Consider the following 16,753-nt stretch of genomic DNA (forward strand, 5'->3'; position numbering starts at 1 on the left):
ACGGTGCGTGACGTCGTCATCCACTTGAGGACCGAGTGAGGTAGCCCACGACACTACACTCAAGTATACACAGTACAGTATACGTACCGAGGCTAGTACTACACAAGCCAAGTCAAAATTACTACCTTTCTCCCAGACGCGACTAGTAATTTCACCGCCGACGAGTGAGGGAATGTATCGGCCTCGAGGCGTCAAGTACGCGGGAGAAAAGTAGCTTGATGAGTGTCCAAAGTAGTGGAAGTTTAGAGGGGCCGCCATCTTTGGTCCGAGCTCTCCACGTCCTCAACACGGACGGTGTTTTCAGCAACATACCACGGCGCTGCTGAAGGCCCTTGAAGGTATTGTTGAACGTTTTCGGGATGATTCATGTGTGTGTTTCTCTCCCTGTGTTTTTTTTTTTTTTTTTTTTGCGGAGGGCAGAACGGGAAGGAAATTGCAGCGAGACGACGGGAGTGAGTACGCAAAGTCGTGAATGTTAGCAGAATGTCGGCTCCAAAGTCCATTGAGGCTCTTTAGGCTACTAGCTAGCAACACTAAAGCATCGTTTTTTCCAGGGCCCCGGTTTGCGAATGTTACTTTTCGGACAATTGCACACTTATTGTCGACGAGTATCAATGAGTAGGAAAGGTTGCGATTGTTGTGGATGCACGCAGCCATGTTATTAAGCATGCACCTTTTTGCACGAGCTAGTCAAGTTACCGATGAAGGTAGGGGGGGGACAAAGCAATGTCTGCTGATGGTTCCCGATGTCTTTATCAGCAGTTGGCATGCTTGCACATAGGTGGAAAGCCACCATTGTGCGGCGATTGTCGTGTCACAACATGACGTCTATCATCACTTTGCACCAAGCTTAATATATGGGGCTAAGGCTTGACATGAAATGCTAAAAGAAACGACTTTAGCCTTACGTGACCTTTTTTTTTATCAAATCAGCCAGGAGTACCTTGCCAAATCGGATGTCACTGCGACAAAGCCACAAATTGTCACCATTTTAAGTTGAAAATGGGCACGTTTAGCCTGTGCATCTCGCTTTCTCTTGCACATCTCTCGTCTTTTCCTGTAAATGTTGACACGAATAGGAGATTGTGAATCAGACTGGGGTATGGAAACATTCTGTAAAGGCGGTGAAATGCCAAACAATGACATTCAGTAAAAGTCCAATCCTAGACGTCCATTACAGTGAAGTTGTTGGAAGTGGGCCATTAATTAATGCCAGAGCATTTTAGGACTTTCTCAAGTGTCTCTGCCATAAACAGGTGGCCAGTGTGCTGAGCAGCATGGAGTTAAAATGACATTCACAGCCATGGCTGTAAGGGTTCAACCACTTGTTCTCGCAGGGGCTCGAATATAGATAATTCTCCTACACACAGAGACCTTCATGGGCAGAGCTTTATAAAAACACAGAGCGTGCTTGTATTAATGTTTCGGAAAGTTACTGGGTCAGAAGGCAATGTGTTGTATTCCCCATGTCATTGTGACTTCAGTTGCAGCAAAGAGGCCTTAGAGAAAGTGTTAAAAAAAAAAAAAAAAAAAAAAGATATCTTTGTCTCCACCATATAAACAGTATTTTACACCCGTTCAGATGACCGCCTTCACGAGGAAAACCCGGAGCAGTTTTATTGACTTAAAGAGCCGTAATCATGGGTGGTATCAGTTGTAAATCATTGCAACAGCTGTAGTAGTCAGCTCGAAGTAATGAGTCAGCACGTTCTTGAGAAATCTTGGTCGACATCAATGTGCACCATTCATTCCCCCTTTTAACAAATTATTTTCTTCTCTTTTTATTGTCTCGCTGAAATGGCAGCAGACACAAAAAAGAAGCAAGCTGGGTTGTTCCTTGTTAGTTTTTTTTTATCTACTTGGTAATCGTATTGTCGGCTTTATCAACCTCACTTGCATTGTCCTTACCCCGTTTTTTTTGGTTGCCCCCCCCCCCCCACCCCTCCTCACTAATTGTTTTAGCGTTTGTTGACATTGTTACACTGCTGCAGCCGATGGTTTCACAAGCAATATGGGCTGCAGATTTTTTTGGCAATGGAGTCGTCCCTTTTTTATTGCGGAGGTTATGTTCCACAGCCCTCTGCGATAGACAATTGTGATTTTTTTATTTTTTCTGGCAGATGTGATTTTGATTTCATTCACCATTTTCTTCAGCTCAAGCTTCCGTGCAACATTGCACAGTAAAACATGACTAAATGGCATCAAAACATGAAAAGCGACGACGATAATGTAAGTCTTGGACCAAGGAATTTAGTAAGTAGAGTTAATTGATAACACCAGTGAGTAGGGTATAATTAGTCTGCTGCGTACCAAATGTATCTTAATACACAAGTAAATAAAATTAGATGATCTACAGTCTGAGGAAGGGATGTTTACATCTCAAATTCAAAAGGGATGATTTCATTTCTATTGCGAATTGTAAAACGCAAGTGTTTTTGACGGCTTTGATTCATGCTTGGTTTATGATGTTGTCATTGTAAAGCTGGCCTGAGACTTGCTCTCAGCAGTTGTCAAGTGACTGAAGGCTTGGCAATTGGGCTGAAGATGACGGTACTTTGCATGTTAGGAAAAACAAAACAAAAAAACAACCATGTGGATGTGACGAAAACAGGTCTTGACTAATTAAAGAACCAAAACTCAGGATTGTAATTATATCTCAGAGCGATATATTCAATTAATATTTGTTCCTGTCAAATATGTTCTGGCGTGCAAAGCACCGGTCTCAGCATCATTTGAAATGTGTGTAAACGTTCATAAGATGGGCCCTAAACGTTCATTTTAAGCAAATGTAAGAAACAAACTACACAACTTACGAGTGAGCCGATTTAGGAGCTTTTCAGACACAATTTGATGACCCTTGGCCGATTTTTGTATCCGTCTAAAGTTTGAGCTAGCGAATTTGAAAACAAGCAGCAGTGAGAAATTCTTCAAAAAGAACCCAAGTGTGCTTGCCGCAAGCTGTTTGTTGACGGCCCCGGTTCAATTTCACTGTAAAAATTGAAAATAGCACAAGGTGTCAATTCAACGTTTTTTTTATTGATGAAACACAAAGTGCCAATTTTGCCAAACAAACTGCAATGTGGAACTGCGAATTTGTAGTGGCTCAGATTCAACTCCCAAGTGCGACCTCACGTTACCTTGTGACAGAGCTTTTGACTTAAGAGCAAATGATGCCGTCAAGTCATCCTTGTGTCTTGCATCAATGAGAATGTAGAAATAAATGAATAACATTTTTAAAAAATGTCTAAAAAGTTTGTAATCGAACAATGAATTCTGGCTGCACCTTTAGTTTTCAGTGACAAGCCTTTAAATAATAATGAATCCGTCCGTCTCTCTTATTCTGTCGTTGTCTGTCTTCCTTCTCTTTTTTAAAATTTTAAATTCCATCCCACCAAAAGTTAACTTGGCCCTGCACCGTTTGTATTAATTTTACGATACCTACTTTTATCTTTTCTCTGCTCAGTCTTTTGCAAAGCAGCTGTCCGGCTTGATCCGCGGATACAAAATGGTGGCATCGTTCTCGCGCAGGTTTACTGAGGCTGCAGAGATGCCGGTGCCCCCGGGGAGCTCACGCAATCGCCTAATAAGAATTAATTATTCATCCTTGACTTGCTGTCCGAAACATGGGCGCTGCACCTCACATGACATTTGTGCTGAGCAATATGACTCGTTGCGTGCACCAGTCGTAAATATGATCTCCTCCGGTAACCCAGATGTGCTGTCGATTGTCGCTAATGTTCGCAGGCGCCATGGAGGAGCTGCACAGCCTGGACCCCCGCAGACAGGAGCTGCTGGAGGCTCGTTTTATGGGCGGGGTCGGCGGCAGCACCGGTGGCAGCACCGGTAGCACAAGCGGAGGAACTAAAGTGAGCCCTTCATTCATTCTTCTAAATCAAATAAATCCTGAGTCATTTGTGATGGCGTTTGTGTAACCTAAATGTTAACACATTTCATTCTAGGGTTTGACCAATAATGAATGTTCGAACCATAGTTTTGGAAGTTTGGGATCTTCAAGCGATAAAGAGTCAGAGGTACTTTTTTTCAGTGTTCAATTCCTCCAGCATTACGTGTGTGAGAGTTGTTTTTGCCCAAGTGTGTTTGTCAGCCCGTTTAAAACCACCGTGTTGTGGTTTGGAGTTGGAAGCGTTGAAACGTCCTCATCGAGCCAAGCAGTACTCCCTTAACTTGTTTTTGTTTACAGTTATTTCAAACTGCAACTTATGAAAACCTTCCAAAAATATTGACCATCAATGAATTTTCTCAGGAAATCCACTTGCTCCTCTGACAAATACGTTGAAAGAAGATTTTGGCTTGATCTTGTGGTCGCGAAATGTGGCTTTAAGATGCGATGGAAGAGGAGCTTCTCTCTGTTCTTTGTCTTCATATTTTTCGGTCTCTTTCACTTCTAGGGTTCAGACGTGAAGCGAGGCGGCTCACCAGCCTACTCGGTGAGTTCGGGGCTGAAACGGAATTCTAACCTTAAGTGAGCCGAAGACGACGCTTGAGCTTAGGTTTATGTTTTCACGCTTTCCAGCCTTCTTTTCGTGAGTTTTGGCATCAAATAACAGCAGTGCTTGCCCGCGAGGAAAGCAACGTTTATCGATCTTTTTGGTACAAAGGTTTCCAACTAAGATTACATAACTGGTGAGTTTGTCAGGGGAAAGTGTCGGCAATTGCGCAGGTGTTCTTCGAGGAGAATCCCAGACACATAGTCGAAAGCCGCACAGTCATTTTTTTTCCTCTCTTCTCAAAAAAGACGCGACATTGTGAAACTGATCCCATGTGTAGCACTCATGAGTGACAGTAGTCCCGATCCAGCACTAGTTTAGAAAGTTAGTGTCCTGATTTATTTTTATTTTGTAATGAAATAGTCGATCTCTATTCAGACTCCAGAGAAGAAGCAGTCCGAAACACCCCGAGGCAGAAAAAGGAAGCCTGACATTCACTCAGAGAGTAGCCAAGGCAAGTATCTTTTTATTACCCTCTTATTATAATGTTCCATGCCGTCAGTGTCCTGTGAAAAAAAAAAACACGCACATACTCTTTTTCCATTTCTATCATTTTTTTTGGATAAGCTTTTACATTCGGAAAGGCGGACACCCCAGTAACGTAAATAAAAAAAAAAAAGAATCAGGCTAACATTACTGTCTGTTTGTTTTCCTCTTCACAGGAAAAACGACTGTGCGCGGCCCCAAGATAAGTGACTATTTTGATGTAAGTTTTCCTTTTTCTTGTCAGCACCGCTCCCAATCTTCTTTCTTCATTCTTTAAAAGAACACACGCAAAAAAAAAAAGAAGCAGGTCAGAAAAACAAAAAAGAAGCACGAGCAGATCTGCTACTGTCGTCAATGATGCCATATCCCCCCCCCCCCCTCCCCCCTGTCTTTGGTCTCTTTATTTATTTCTTTTCCTTTCCTTGTAGTTCCAGGGAGGGAATGGGTCCAGCCCGGTGAGAGGCCTGCCGCCAGTGATTCGTTCCCCTCAGAATTCTCATTCGCACTCCACTCAGGGCACCGCTGTAAGCTTTGTCCAAAAATGTCTGTGCTGTGCCTCATTTGGAGTTTTTGGGCTTTCTCAACACAAATGCTATCTCTCTTCAGTTGCAGGGTAGACAAAACAGTTGCTCTCCCACCAGTCTGTCCTTTGGTGACCACATGGCACATCCAAAACAACTCGCGGTTAAATTTGTTCAGGTGAGGGGCTTTCTCCAGATCGCCGTGCCGTTTTCGTTGCTCTTTTTCAGCCGTTTTTTTTTTTTTTTTTTTTTTTAATCGAGCTCCTTCCGCGTTATTTTTTCTTTGCCAAGCAGACTGACCTCACGGTATTGAAGCTGGCCGCCCTCGAAAGCACGAAGAATCTCGACCTTGAGAAGAAGGAGGGGAGAATAGACGATTTGTTACGGGTATGCGGCCGTCTCCTTTGCAAATTTGTCTGAATGCACATTGCTCGTACGAAACCTTTGCTTTTTTTTTGAATGACAAAACTGTATGTTTTTTTTTTCTCCCTCCTTCGGTAGGCCAACTGCGATCTCAGGAGACAGATAGACGAGCAACAAAAATTACTTGAAAAATACAAGGAACGCTTGAATAAATGCATCACCATGAGCAAGAAACTACTCATCGAAAAGGTACGTCTCAACCTCCATACACAAAGACGAGATCTTTTTTTTTTTTTTTTTGGCGGTGGTTAGGTGTTCACCTTTGATTTTTGCGGCTCGACAGAGCAACCAAGAGAAGCAGGCCTGTCGGGAGAAGAGCATGCAGGACCGACTCCGATTGGGCCATTTCACCACAGTGAGACACGGCGCGTCGTTCACTGAACAGTGGACGGACGGCTACGCTTTCCAGAACCTCGTCAAGTGAGACGCTTTGACACGGTTGACGTCGCACGTCCGCTTGAGCAGATCATCGTTTTCAAATATTCTTCCTTGGCTTACGATGCAAAAAAAAAAAACCCAAGCTGCAGATCATCCAACTGCTATTCTAAGCGCGTTTGTTTTTTAAAATGCAGCGGCATCAAAACAACACCCCAATTTTTTTTTTCTTCAGACAGCAGGAGTCGATCAATCAACAAAGGGAGGACATCGAGAGGCAGAGAAAACTACTGGCCAAGAGGAAACCGCCTTCGTCCAACAACTCTCAAGCGCCCGCGACAAACTCTGAGCCAAAGCAACGCAAAACCAAGGCGGTGAATGGGGCAGAAAGCGATCCTTTCCTGAAACCGAGCCTACCTCAGCTGTAAGTTCCCGTCTTGAGGGCGGAGCGACGGCTCAAAAAAAACGTCACTCTCGCTTCTCTTCCCATGATTGTTATTCACATTGCTTTCTCGTTGTCACCAGACCAAACGTCGGACTTTTATATTAAAAGTCAAAAGTGCCCATTTCTGACTTTGCGTTTCGAAAACGGTACAAGCCCAACCCACTCCGAGACCTCGAGAAGCACTCATTGTACATTTTAGTGTGCCGCTCGTAAAGCAGAAACTCATTTTTGCACGTCCGGTTGCTTAATCGTGCCGCAAATGAGAGAATTCAAATCGAAGTAAGCACGGTCGTTATTGTGTGTGTCTTCTTCAAAGGCTGACGCTAGCTGAGTACCACGAACAGGAGGAGATCTTCAAACTGCGACTTGGACACCTCAAGAAGGTTCGTCAATCAGTGAGCGTGGAGCATCTTGCGGGAAGCAAAACATGACGTCTGTGAGAATAATATGTGGCAAATCACAATCTTCTATAATCGGAAGAGTTGAACGCAGATTTTGGAAACGTTTCGATTGTTGTTGTCATAACGACGACGGCTATTAAACGATTAAGCCAATCGTTTAATATTCAACGCGGCGCACAAGATGCGGCGTTCGATGAGCCCCTTCGTCTTGCAGTCACGACTCTGAAGTTTCATTTGCTTGCGCACGCGAATCTTTTACAGGAAGAAGCCGAGATCCAGGCGGAGTTGGAACGTCTGGAGAGGGTCCGCAACCTTCACATTCGGGAGCTGAAGAGATTAAATAACGAAGACAGCTCACAGTGAGTGCGACTCAATGTCGCTTGGCATTCACACAAGGCCGCTCTTCAAAATGCCGCTCTTCGCGCAGCCGACAGTTAAACGAGCAACAGTGATGGACCAAATCCAACTGGCGGTATAAAAACAAATGGAAGTGACTTGGCTGTACTCGGTAAAAACAAATCGATATTCTGTAAGAGACATCAAGGTTGTTGTTTTTTTTTTTTTCCTATTAAGAGTTTTCATATAAAATCAAGGTTTTAGTTATGACTGTCTTCTTAGGCACACATCTGCGCCTTACATTGGTGATCTAATTGTCGACTTATTTTAATACTGAAAAGGCGTATGTCGAATGGAATCTCTAAAACCGGACGTACCTGAAGTGGTAGAATTATGAACCACAGACCATTGAAGCTCCATCAATCGACGTTCCAACGTGCGACCTACTGTGCCTCATTGAGTAATAAGTGCGCTTCCAAATTTGTGTTTTATTCCATGTGCAGATTTAAAGATCACCCGACGTTGAATGAACGATACCTGCTCTTGCACCTTCTTGGGAGAGGCGGATTTAGTGAAGTTTACAAGGCAAGTCATTCATTTGTTTTGTGGAGAGGGGGGGGGGGGGGGGGAAACAAACTAACAGCCTTCCGTGCTACGCAGGCTTTTGATTTGATTGAGCAAAGGTATGCCGCTGTAAAAATCCACCAACTCAACAAAAACTGGAGGGACGAGAAAAAGGAGAACTACCATAAGTATGTCGGCTCACACTGATGTATAGACATTAGATTGAGGATGAAATGTTTTCCTGGAGTGTGCGTCTTCTAAGATCTGGACTGCCTCTCTGTCTCCAGGCATGCGTGTCGAGAGTACAGAATACACAAGGAGCTGGACCATCCCAGAATCGTGAAACTTTATGACTACTTCTCACTGGACACAGACACGTTAGTCCCCTCGAGAATTGCGAGTACTGCTTCGGGAGCAGGGCTCATGCTTGACTTTTGTGGTCGGACTTCTAACGCCGCCGTCCCGTCTGACAGGTTTTGCACTGTTATGGAGTACTGCGACGGCAACGACTTGGATTTCTACTTGAAGCAGCACAAGCTCATGTCTGAGAAGGAGGCTCGGTCCATAGTCATGCAGATTGTGAACGCGCTCAAATATCTGAATGACATTAAACCCCCCATCATCCATTATGACCTCAAGCCAGGTAAATGCATTTTTTATTTTTATTTTTTAACTTTGCTTGATCAGTGGACTTTTGGGGTAAGAACTTGATTAACAAGAGCACTCTGGAAACCCGGGGAAAAAAACAAAACTGAGTCGACAGCCACATGGGATAAATAGTAATGACATCACCACTTGACATAACATGCTAAATCAGATTTTATTTTCTTTTTTTGTTAAATTTGCTGATTTAGCAACAGCACACACACAAAAATGAATCGGGACCATAAATTCTGTACAGCATTGTAAAAAAACAAACCAAAAAACTGGACTCTATATTATTAACCAGGGTCTTCCGACTTATTTTACTTGGAGCACAGTAGCCCTTCAGTTGTCACATGTGACAAGCTCAAGGCCCGGGGGCCAGATGTGGCCCGCCACATCATTTCAAGTGGCCCGCAAAAGCAAATCAAAGATGACAACTTCCACGATGCCTGCTAAAATGTGTACCAAAATTTCACATTTTCATATGTAATAAATCAGAGACATATTGGAAGCATTTTCTTGGTACCAAACCCCTCATTACAGTTACTTAAGCAATAAATGAATAAAACGTTATTCTTGACTTCATTATACAGTTTCAGTCATCAAGGCCCTTCAAGCGAAACGGTAATTATAATGTGGCCCGCGACAAAAATGAGTTTGGCACCCCTGGTGTAAATTGACCAGCAAAGTAAATATTCACATTTCGTCTTCAGTTGAACCCAAAGCTGATGACCTTGTTGTTCTTCCGTCGCCAGGTAACATCTTGTTAGTGGACGGCACAGCCTGCGGCGAAATTAAAATCACTGACTTTGGTTTGTCTAAAATCATGGACGATGACAACTACGGCGTGGACGGCATGGACCTGACGTCGCAGGGGGCTGGGACATATTGGTGAGAGGTCCTACGTTGCGCGCAAGACTGTTTGGTGGAACAGCCAAAGTGAAACCGTTGCGGTCTAATCCTGTGTTAGGTACTTGCCTCCGGAATGTTTTGTGGTTGGAAAAGAGCCTCCAAAGATCTCCAACAAGGTGGATGTGTGGTCTGTTGGTGTCATCTTTTTCCAGTGTCTGTACGGAAGGAAGGTGAGGAGCAAATTGGCGTTTGTTTTTCTTTATTTGAATGGTTGTCAGTGTTACCTGAAGATTAAGAATTGTCCCGTCCGTCTTCAGCCGTTTGGCCACAATCAGTCGCAACAGGACATCCTCCAGGAGAACACGATCCTCAAAGCTACCGACGTCCAATTCCCCGTGAAGCCTGTTTCCAGTCATGAAGCTAAGGTTTGTTTTGTTGTTTCGCCAGCCAGCAAGAATCGCATTCGTTCACATGAATACAGTTTTCACTTAAACAGTTTCTCTCAACAATTAATTCATGATTAACTCATTCAGTACCAGGCAAGTCTAGACCAAATCTGAAAAGACCTTTAAAAACGTCTTTGGGAGTGAATGAGTTAAAGCAATTCTCACCGAGTGGATAACTGATTAGCTGTTGATTATTAGATCAATTGTTGCAGCTCTAATTTAAAAACTAGTTACCCATCTGTTGGGTATCGGCTCTAGGACGAGATTAAACACAGATGATTTCAAAATCGTAACATACCAAAATGACAAAAATGAGATTTAACGCTGCTTGATCCTCCTCTTCCCTTTTCAGGCCTTTATAAGGCGCTGCCTGGCGTACAGGAAGGAGGACCGCATCGGCGTTCACCAGATGGGAAGTGACCCCTACCTGCTCCCCCACATACGGAGGTCCAGCTCCTCGGGGAATCTCCAGATGAATGCAGCTGGCTCAGGGCCGGCCCCCTCTGGCATCATCTCATACTGACGGCCTGATACTGTGACGCAGCCTGACCAAGCGCACGGCAAGCCTCCCTGAGGCCAACGGCCAGCAAGCGGTGGGGGGGTGGGAAGCGGTGGGTGACTACATCTCACCGGCCGGGCCTCCTCTGACTTGATCGACAGATGCACGGGGACAGTCAAGGAATGTTTGGTTTTTGGGTTGTTTTTTTTTTGTGGGGTGGGGGGTGAGTAAAGGACATGGGCTTGTCAGCCACTTTGAGAAGATGACAAAAGCACTGAAACAGACTCCGTACCTTGAAGAAAATGTGAGTGGACACTGTTGAAATGTTGCAAGTGGATAGCGCCTGAGGAAGTCGAGGCCCCACCCCTGCTGAGGGTTAAATGTCACGGCGGTGGCTGGATAAATGTTTGAGCTGCTCAAAATGACTTGACGAAGGACAGCCACCAAGTAGAATTGCTGTTGAGTTGGTTTCATATTCCGTTCCCATACGTTAGGCTTGAATTTGAGTTTGTTAGCCTTGAGAAAGTAACCTGTAGCGTACAAAAGGGGGGCATCTCCTGTCACATAGGCCAGGGAAGCTTTTCAGTACTTCCGTTTTCATGCACAAAGTAACCAAATGTAGAATTGTGGCATAAAATCCTATGCAGGAATATTAATACAGATAACTTTGGCAAAGTATATTCTGTACAGTTTGTCTTTGAATTTCGAAATGCAGCAGCAACATGTACAAAACGTGAAAATGTCCACTCGGAATGGGCTTTTTGGGTGGATTCATTTTGCTGCTTTTGTTGCTCTTATTTTTTTAAGGGCAATATATTTCACTTCGGGTACAAATTGTATAGTTCCACTCAGAGTGAATAATAAATGAGACAAATTGTCCCCCCCCCAAGTGAACTATGTCGTTTACACGGAGTATCTTTTTTTTTTCTGTTCCACCCATACCTTCATCATGCTTACTTTGATTTCAGTATAGTGACATCTTGTGGCGTTGAGAGCACTACAGCTATGAGTCAAGGACGCACACAAGCAATTTGTATATAAATGTTTAATATAGACAATTTATTTTACAAATCTTTACACAAATTCCAAAATGAGTACAGTTTTGTTCCACTTTAACCAGTTTTTTGGAAAATCCACAACTCACCTAAAATCCCCGCGAGCGCAAACAGTTACGACAATCTGATCCTCACACACTTTGTGGGTGTAATGATGAGTCTCCAGGCACTGAGCTATTTATCGAGTCGGAACTGATTAGTGATGATGGAGCTTGGCTCGGTGAACTTATTTGGACGACAGCGGGGGGAGATGCTTCATTCTGTGTGACGGAAGCATCTGCGCAGGGGGTCGAAGGACAAGGTGCCGATGAAGACGATGGAGTGGATGCGGAGACTGTGACCGACTGTGGTGAAGGGAGAATATCTGGGGACAGGAAAAAAAAATCTGTAGCGGACTAAATTACAGAGCCTTTCTTATTTTTTGCTTAAATACCAAATTTAAATTATTTTGTCAAACTTTCCCAATCATTTTACCCTTGAGCTGCTTATTCTGGTGTGCCAGCATAGAATCAGTATAAGACAGACATATGGATAAACTGTACTGGAGGCTCAGCTCCCATGTCGACTTCTCAGTAGAGCAGTAAGAGTTACTCTTCGCAGAGGATAAAGAATGTGCGTATTGTTAAATGATCTGTCTTGCGAACAGCAGAACAACGCTGCGATCGATGCTCATTATGAGCCTTGTGTGGTTATGAAGTTTCTCATTGTTAGCATTAAGCTAGCTGGGGCTATGTTTTGTTTTAAATATGCTACGCGCACTAGTTTTTGTTTTCTGTTGAGATTGACTGTAACCTTCAGTTGAGAGTAGCAATGAACAGGTTGGAGGTTCGTTTGTGTGTGTGTATGTGTGTATATATATATATATCGGTATATACAGTATATATATACACGTACGTGTGTGTGGAAAGTAAGATGAGTCACAAGTCAAAAGCATTGGCCGATTGACAGCTTGCATCGTGAAAAACACTTCAAGGCACAAACTCTTTAATAAGAAGCTTCAGTGTACCTGTTTGAACACTGACAAGGTCTAAAGACGAGTCTGTCTGCTCAGAGCCAGTCGAAAGATTCACCGGAACGGTTGGAATGACAGCAGTGAGACCAACCTGGAAATCCAAATAACTCTGTGAATAATATTTGGCGACTTCACAAGAAGCCATTTAAAAGTGTTGCGTTACCTCTGAGGAATTTTCATGGGGTGGAGGAAGAAATTTGGTCTTGCTGGAAGGTGTGGTGGGTACCCTGTGCAGGTAACCGTAGCCGATCCCACAGCCTAGACTGAAGACAAAACAAATTAAGATCATCATTCACATATGCAACTGCGGGAACCTCAGTCCGAATTGAGTAGGGTTGGTTTCCGTGGTTACTGGCGTACCTGCCCGCTCCCCCCCAGTGACAATTTGGCCTGACGTACACCTCGCGGCACTCGACTGCGTCCGTGTTGTAGACGTAGAGCTTGAGCAGTCTCCCTTCGTACCCTTGGATGAGTTTGAAGAGATGGTCGTTCTGTTTGAAGAAAAGACACAGAACAGCGGGTCGGCATCTCGCCATCGCGATGACATCGATACTCGGTTCAAATTTCCTACCTTGTCCAGGAATGTTTCAGCTCCTATGATGTAGTCAGTGTAGGGTCTGAGGCCAGCCTGGGCTGCAGGAGAATTTGGTTCCACCTCCTGGACATCCACCACATCACCACAAAGGACAGTGCAAATGCTTGAGAGAACAGCGGTGACATCAGAGCTATCTGGTTGGTCCATAAGCACAATTAAAGAATCTGGAAAGTGAATTCTGAGATCTGTTTCTTAATACATTTTACATGTTGGACGTTAGTTGCTGAAAACATGCAAAGACTGATAAACAATTTTGACCCGCCGTTTAATGTTTCATGCAAGTGATGCTTGAGTCTCTCAGTCTTTCACTTCTACTCACCAAGACATGCCAAACATTTTCTCTAGCGCCTTCAAAGTTGGAGAAGCGGATGCTGATTCCCAGCAGCCCCATGCCGCCCCACAAGCTGCTGGGGATGACCTCCGTCTCCCTCACGTTTAGCGTCCTGCTACTGTACAACACCAGTTTGGTGGGTTTGTCCACGTTCCTCTCCAGCACATCTTTCAGGGTGTCGTTGTCTTTGCTCTGTCGCACAGCAAACGTGCAATACGTATATGAATTGGCCACACTCATTTTGGGCCGCACACGCCGGTCTGACTTACTAGTCTAGTGTCACAAATTGCGATGATGAAATCAAAAAACGGCTCCAGTCCTGCACAATCACCTGGAGAATTCTGTTGAACCTGCAAAAAACAAACGAAATAAGATGTGTTTATTATTAAATTTCAAGTATTTTAGCAATGGGGCTGTTTTTTAAACCATATATTTTTTTAAATTGACAAATAAAACTGCACTCTGTGAATGAGTATATTTGTTGCAACACAATTCTTAAAATTACAGTAAAAAAAAAGCAACGAATGAATAAATATCAAGTTCAATCCAAAACATTTATTAGAAATTTAGAACTGTGAATGTGAAACTCTTGCAACAAAATATAAAGGGTAATAATAATACGCATTTTGAAAATATTTTCATTCAGAGTGATTTTTCCCCATCACATAATCTTCGTCTTCGCTGCTTTGTGACGTCACCACCTTCCCTTCCTGTGATTGGTTGATCAGAGCATTTTTATATGACTCTAAAGTTGTTTGATAAATATTAATTCTGAACTGCATGCTGTTCTATTGTGTTTTTATATACTATTCATGGTTTCTGAATTTTTCTCGCCACTTTGATTTTTCACACAAAAGAAAATAAAAATATATCAGGGACCTAAAACTACAGCATACTATACACTATTTTCACATGTCAAAAGTCAGAATGTAATATATGGGGTCGAGTCCATCATGCAAGAAATGCCGCAGTGCTGCTGCATTTTACAACCCAATAAATCAGCAATTAAATCAATGTGTTCAGCCCCTTCTGCTAAGTCACCACACCGGTTATTCTTGAAGTTTTTTGTTCCCAACGACTTAAAATCAGGGCGCTGCCAAACAGGCCTTCACCAACGCCAATTCCGAACTTCATCGTGTTTACTACCCTGCAAAAATAAGCGCTTAAAAATAAATAAGTGACAACTCATATGAAAAGGTATTGATAAACAATGCGGGGCGAAACTCGCATGCGCTGAAATACAACGCCAATGAATCGCCGCCTTTGTATATCCGAGAGTACGTGAATGCGGCACGACGCTCCGTCAATATAAACAAATAGTAAGTATTGAAAGAAAACAGAAAGAAAACTAAATTATATTACTCTAAAGACTGACACACAAACAATAACGTATTGAATGTTCACTCAATATACAGTAACGTGTGATTTACATTAATTCGCGGTACATGGTGTTGAATTCGGGACTTACTTTAAGGACGTGATAGCCTTCACTTCCCCCACCTGGCACCTGTACACTTGTCGAGCCCCCCATGCTGTTCGGAGAGTTGCCTTTTCCCGCCGTGAAGTGGATTCGAGCACAGGACGAGTGTGCCTTGTCTCATTTGCACGTCAAAGGTCGTTCCTGTCAGGATTGTTCAGCACTTCCGCCACGCGGGTGTCCTCCTCCAAGGAAGATGGAGCCTCGTTCGACAAGCTCTGTCGTGAGTACATAACATGATGTAAATACAGAAAAAAAAACCTTAAGGAGAAGCTGCAGAATATATAGATTTATCATCCTTTTGTAGTCATTTGTTCCCACTTTAAGATATGAATAATATTGCGTTGATAGAATTTCATGCAGCACCGCTCCCTGCCGTCAACGAACATTGACGTCAGAGTGGCGAGTGCAGGAGTGATGGGATTTTCGGCTCTTTCGGTACTCCGGTTCATTTGGATCGGCTCAGTGAAAAGAGCCAACTCTTTTTGGCTCTCAAACGGCTCTTTTAACATAAGCTTTTCTTTTTAATATTTATGACAAATTTAACACACTTTGAAAAATGACTTGGTGAGCTAAATATTGCACACTATTGACAACAATTATCAAGCAAAGAAATGGCTTTTTACTTATTTTATTGAACATGAAAAAGGCTCCAAACAATAAACAAGCAACAACATTAAACTTCAACCAACAACAATCAAACATGCTGCATCATAACAAAAATAGTGAGTATTAACTGCAACAGCAGCAGTGAACAAAACAAACATAAGCTACTCCTTGCTTTATTTTAAATTTGCAGTCAACAAAACTAAATACAGGAAGTCGTTTATACCACTTACATGGTCGTTTTTTTTTAATGACCAGTAAGGCGTTTTGAGCCAAAATACCACTGTATAGTAAGGCGTTTTTTGCCGGAAAAATAACAACCATGTATAGAAAGGCGTTTTTAGTCGAAAAAAACGACCATGTATAGTAAGGCGTTTTTAGCCGAAAAAAACCCGACCATGTATATAGTAATAATAATAATAATAATAATAATGCATTTTATTTAAAAGCGCCTTTCATGCCACCCAAGGACACTGTACAGACAATAAGAAAATACAATGTAAAAATTAGTAAACGAGATATTATATAAAAACAGGACATAAAATCATTAGGTGTTTTAGCCCCCCAAAAAAACAACCATCTATAGTAAGGCGTTTTTAGCCGAAAAAAAACAACCATTTTTAGCCGAAAAAACGACATAGTATAGTAAGGCGTTTTTGGCCTGAAAAAAAAGACATTTTTTCGGGCCAAAAACGCCTTACTATACTATGAGTTTTTTTTCCGGCCAAAAACGCCTTACTATACTATGTCGTTTTTTTTCGGCTCAAAAACGCCTTACTATATATACTCTGTCATTTTTTTTCGGCTCAAAAACGCCTTACTATACTATGTCGTTTTTTCGGGCCAAAAACGCCGTACTATACTATGTTGTTTTTTTCGGGCCAAAAACGCCTTACTATATGTCGTTTTTTTCGGGCCAAAAACGCCTTACTATACTATGTCGTTTTTTTCGGCTCAAAAACGCCTTACTATACTATGTCCTTTTTTTCAGGTCAAAAACGCCTTAGTATACTATGTCGTTTTTTTCGGGCCAAAAACGCCTTACTATACTATGTCGTTTTTTTCGGGCCAAAAACCCCTTACTATATGTCGTTTTTTTTCGGGCCAAAAACGCCTTACTATACTATGTCGTTTTTTTCGGCTCAAAAACGCCTTACTATATATACTATGTCGTTT

The 16,753-nt window shown here is 42.8% G+C and overlaps 2 protein-coding genes across 2 annotated transcripts; one reads left to right on the plus strand and one right to left on the minus strand.

The window, feature by feature from the left end:
• Positions 1 to 35: 35 nt before the first annotated feature.
• Positions 36 to 11,395, plus strand: tlk1a (tousled-like kinase 1a). Its single transcript, XM_086123978.1, has 22 exons — positions 36 to 338; positions 3,745 to 3,866; positions 3,960 to 4,031; positions 4,410 to 4,448; positions 4,887 to 4,962; positions 5,171 to 5,214; positions 5,423 to 5,518; positions 5,601 to 5,693; positions 5,810 to 5,902; positions 6,017 to 6,127; positions 6,222 to 6,358; positions 6,549 to 6,737; positions 7,075 to 7,141; positions 7,421 to 7,518; positions 7,999 to 8,080; positions 8,156 to 8,247; positions 8,347 to 8,436; positions 8,533 to 8,702; positions 9,460 to 9,595; positions 9,675 to 9,786; positions 9,874 to 9,981; positions 10,355 to 11,395. The coding sequence occupies exons 2-22, from the start codon at positions 3,750 to 3,752 to the stop codon at positions 10,523 to 10,525; spliced, it is 2,193 nt and encodes a 730-aa protein (XP_085980104.1). The 5' UTR covers positions 36 to 338; positions 3,745 to 3,749; the 3' UTR covers positions 10,526 to 11,395.
• Positions 11,396 to 11,537: 142 nt separating this feature from the next.
• Positions 11,538 to 15,259, minus strand: LOC147198414 (Golgi reassembly-stacking protein 2-like). The gene is made up of 8 exons (XM_086124602.1): positions 14,963 to 15,259; positions 13,764 to 13,844; positions 13,483 to 13,686; positions 13,140 to 13,226; positions 12,929 to 13,059; positions 12,732 to 12,831; positions 12,563 to 12,659; positions 11,538 to 11,920 (listed from the first exon to the last, which is right to left on the minus strand). Exons 1-8 carry the CDS (start codon positions 15,023 to 15,025, stop codon positions 11,688 to 11,690), a joined length of 996 nt encoding a protein of 331 aa, XP_085980728.1. The 5' UTR covers positions 15,026 to 15,259; the 3' UTR covers positions 11,538 to 11,687.
• Positions 15,260 to 16,753: the final 1,494 nt, after the last annotated feature.

Source organism: Hippocampus guttulatus, chromosome 11 (genome assembly GCF_054856545.1).
Source record: "Hippocampus guttulatus isolate MCC_2025c chromosome 11, RoL_Hgut_1.0, whole genome shotgun sequence".
In the NCBI taxonomy this organism is placed as follows: domain Eukaryota; kingdom Metazoa; phylum Chordata; class Actinopteri; order Syngnathiformes; family Syngnathidae; genus Hippocampus; species Hippocampus guttulatus.